The sequence below is a fragment of the Fukomys damarensis genome, unplaced genomic scaffold (genome assembly GCF_012274545.1).
Source record: "Fukomys damarensis isolate Sample0158 unplaced genomic scaffold, DMR_v1.0_HiC HiC_scaffold_25, whole genome shotgun sequence".
NCBI classification, from domain to species: domain Eukaryota; kingdom Metazoa; phylum Chordata; class Mammalia; order Rodentia; family Bathyergidae; genus Fukomys; species Fukomys damarensis.
This window is the reverse complement of record NW_022900937.1, coordinates 16,886,168-16,886,934: the sequence shown is the minus strand read 5'-3', so window position 1 is coordinate 16,886,934 and position 767 is coordinate 16,886,168. Positions and strand designations below refer to the sequence as shown.

Below are 767 nucleotides of genomic sequence, written 5' to 3'. Positions count from 1 at the left end.
TTTTTTTTTTGGTAGTGGGGATCAAACTCAGAACCTTGTGCTTGTGGGGGGTGCACCACTGAGCCAAATTCCTGGCCCTCCATGATAAAAATTTTAAGAACTAAAATTTACATAATTTTCCTGTTATTCCACCACTGCCTGGTCACTATTATCCTTTCTCTCCTAGGATGGCTGGATTGGCGTCCGATCAGTAATGCTTAAGAAAACACTTACAGCTACTGATTTCTACAATGGATATTTGCACCCATGGTACCAGAAAAATTCCCAGGTTCAACCGAGCCATTGCAAATTTCAAACTCTCAGACTTCCTACGAAGAAGAAGCAGCAGGAAAAAAATTGTTGCTATGCAACCATTAAGTAGTTAGGAAGAGGATGGATAAGATGCTATATATTTGTAATTTATTAAAAGCTTTATTTATAAGGAACTACCCAGACTTTCAAAGAAGATGACACTATTGGAGGAAGAGGAGATTTTTGTCAAAAAGATGGATAGCTTCACTTTCCATGTTTTTGTTTAGTAATTAAAAGTGTCGTTTTCTACTTAAATAACAAAAGTTTAAATAAAGTTTGTATTTATAATGTCATACTCCAGAAGATAATATTTTTCCCAACTATTATGTTTATATTTTCCTACCTGGTACATATATCTTTGAAGAGAGGTTTTCTTTTTTAAAAAATGGTGGTGCACCTATTGATTTTTTTAAAGTATTTTCATCCCATAGGTTATGTTATCATTTAAAGTATTTTCATCCCATAGGTTATGTTAT

The 767-nt window shown here is 33.6% G+C and overlaps 1 protein-coding gene across 1 annotated transcript in view; it reads left to right on the top strand.

Moving 5' to 3' along the window:
- The window catches only part of Mtfmt (mitochondrial methionyl-tRNA formyltransferase), a 15,437-nt gene extending 14,876 nt beyond the window's left edge, over positions 1-561 (top strand). The window contains exon 10 of the mRNA XM_033756055.1: positions 167-561. Within this exon, the coding sequence (XP_033611946.1) occupies positions 167-361 (195 nt within the window). The 3' untranslated portion in view covers positions 362-561. The remainder of the gene's footprint in view (positions 1-166) is intronic.
- The last annotated feature ends 206 nt before the right edge of the window (positions 562-767 follow it).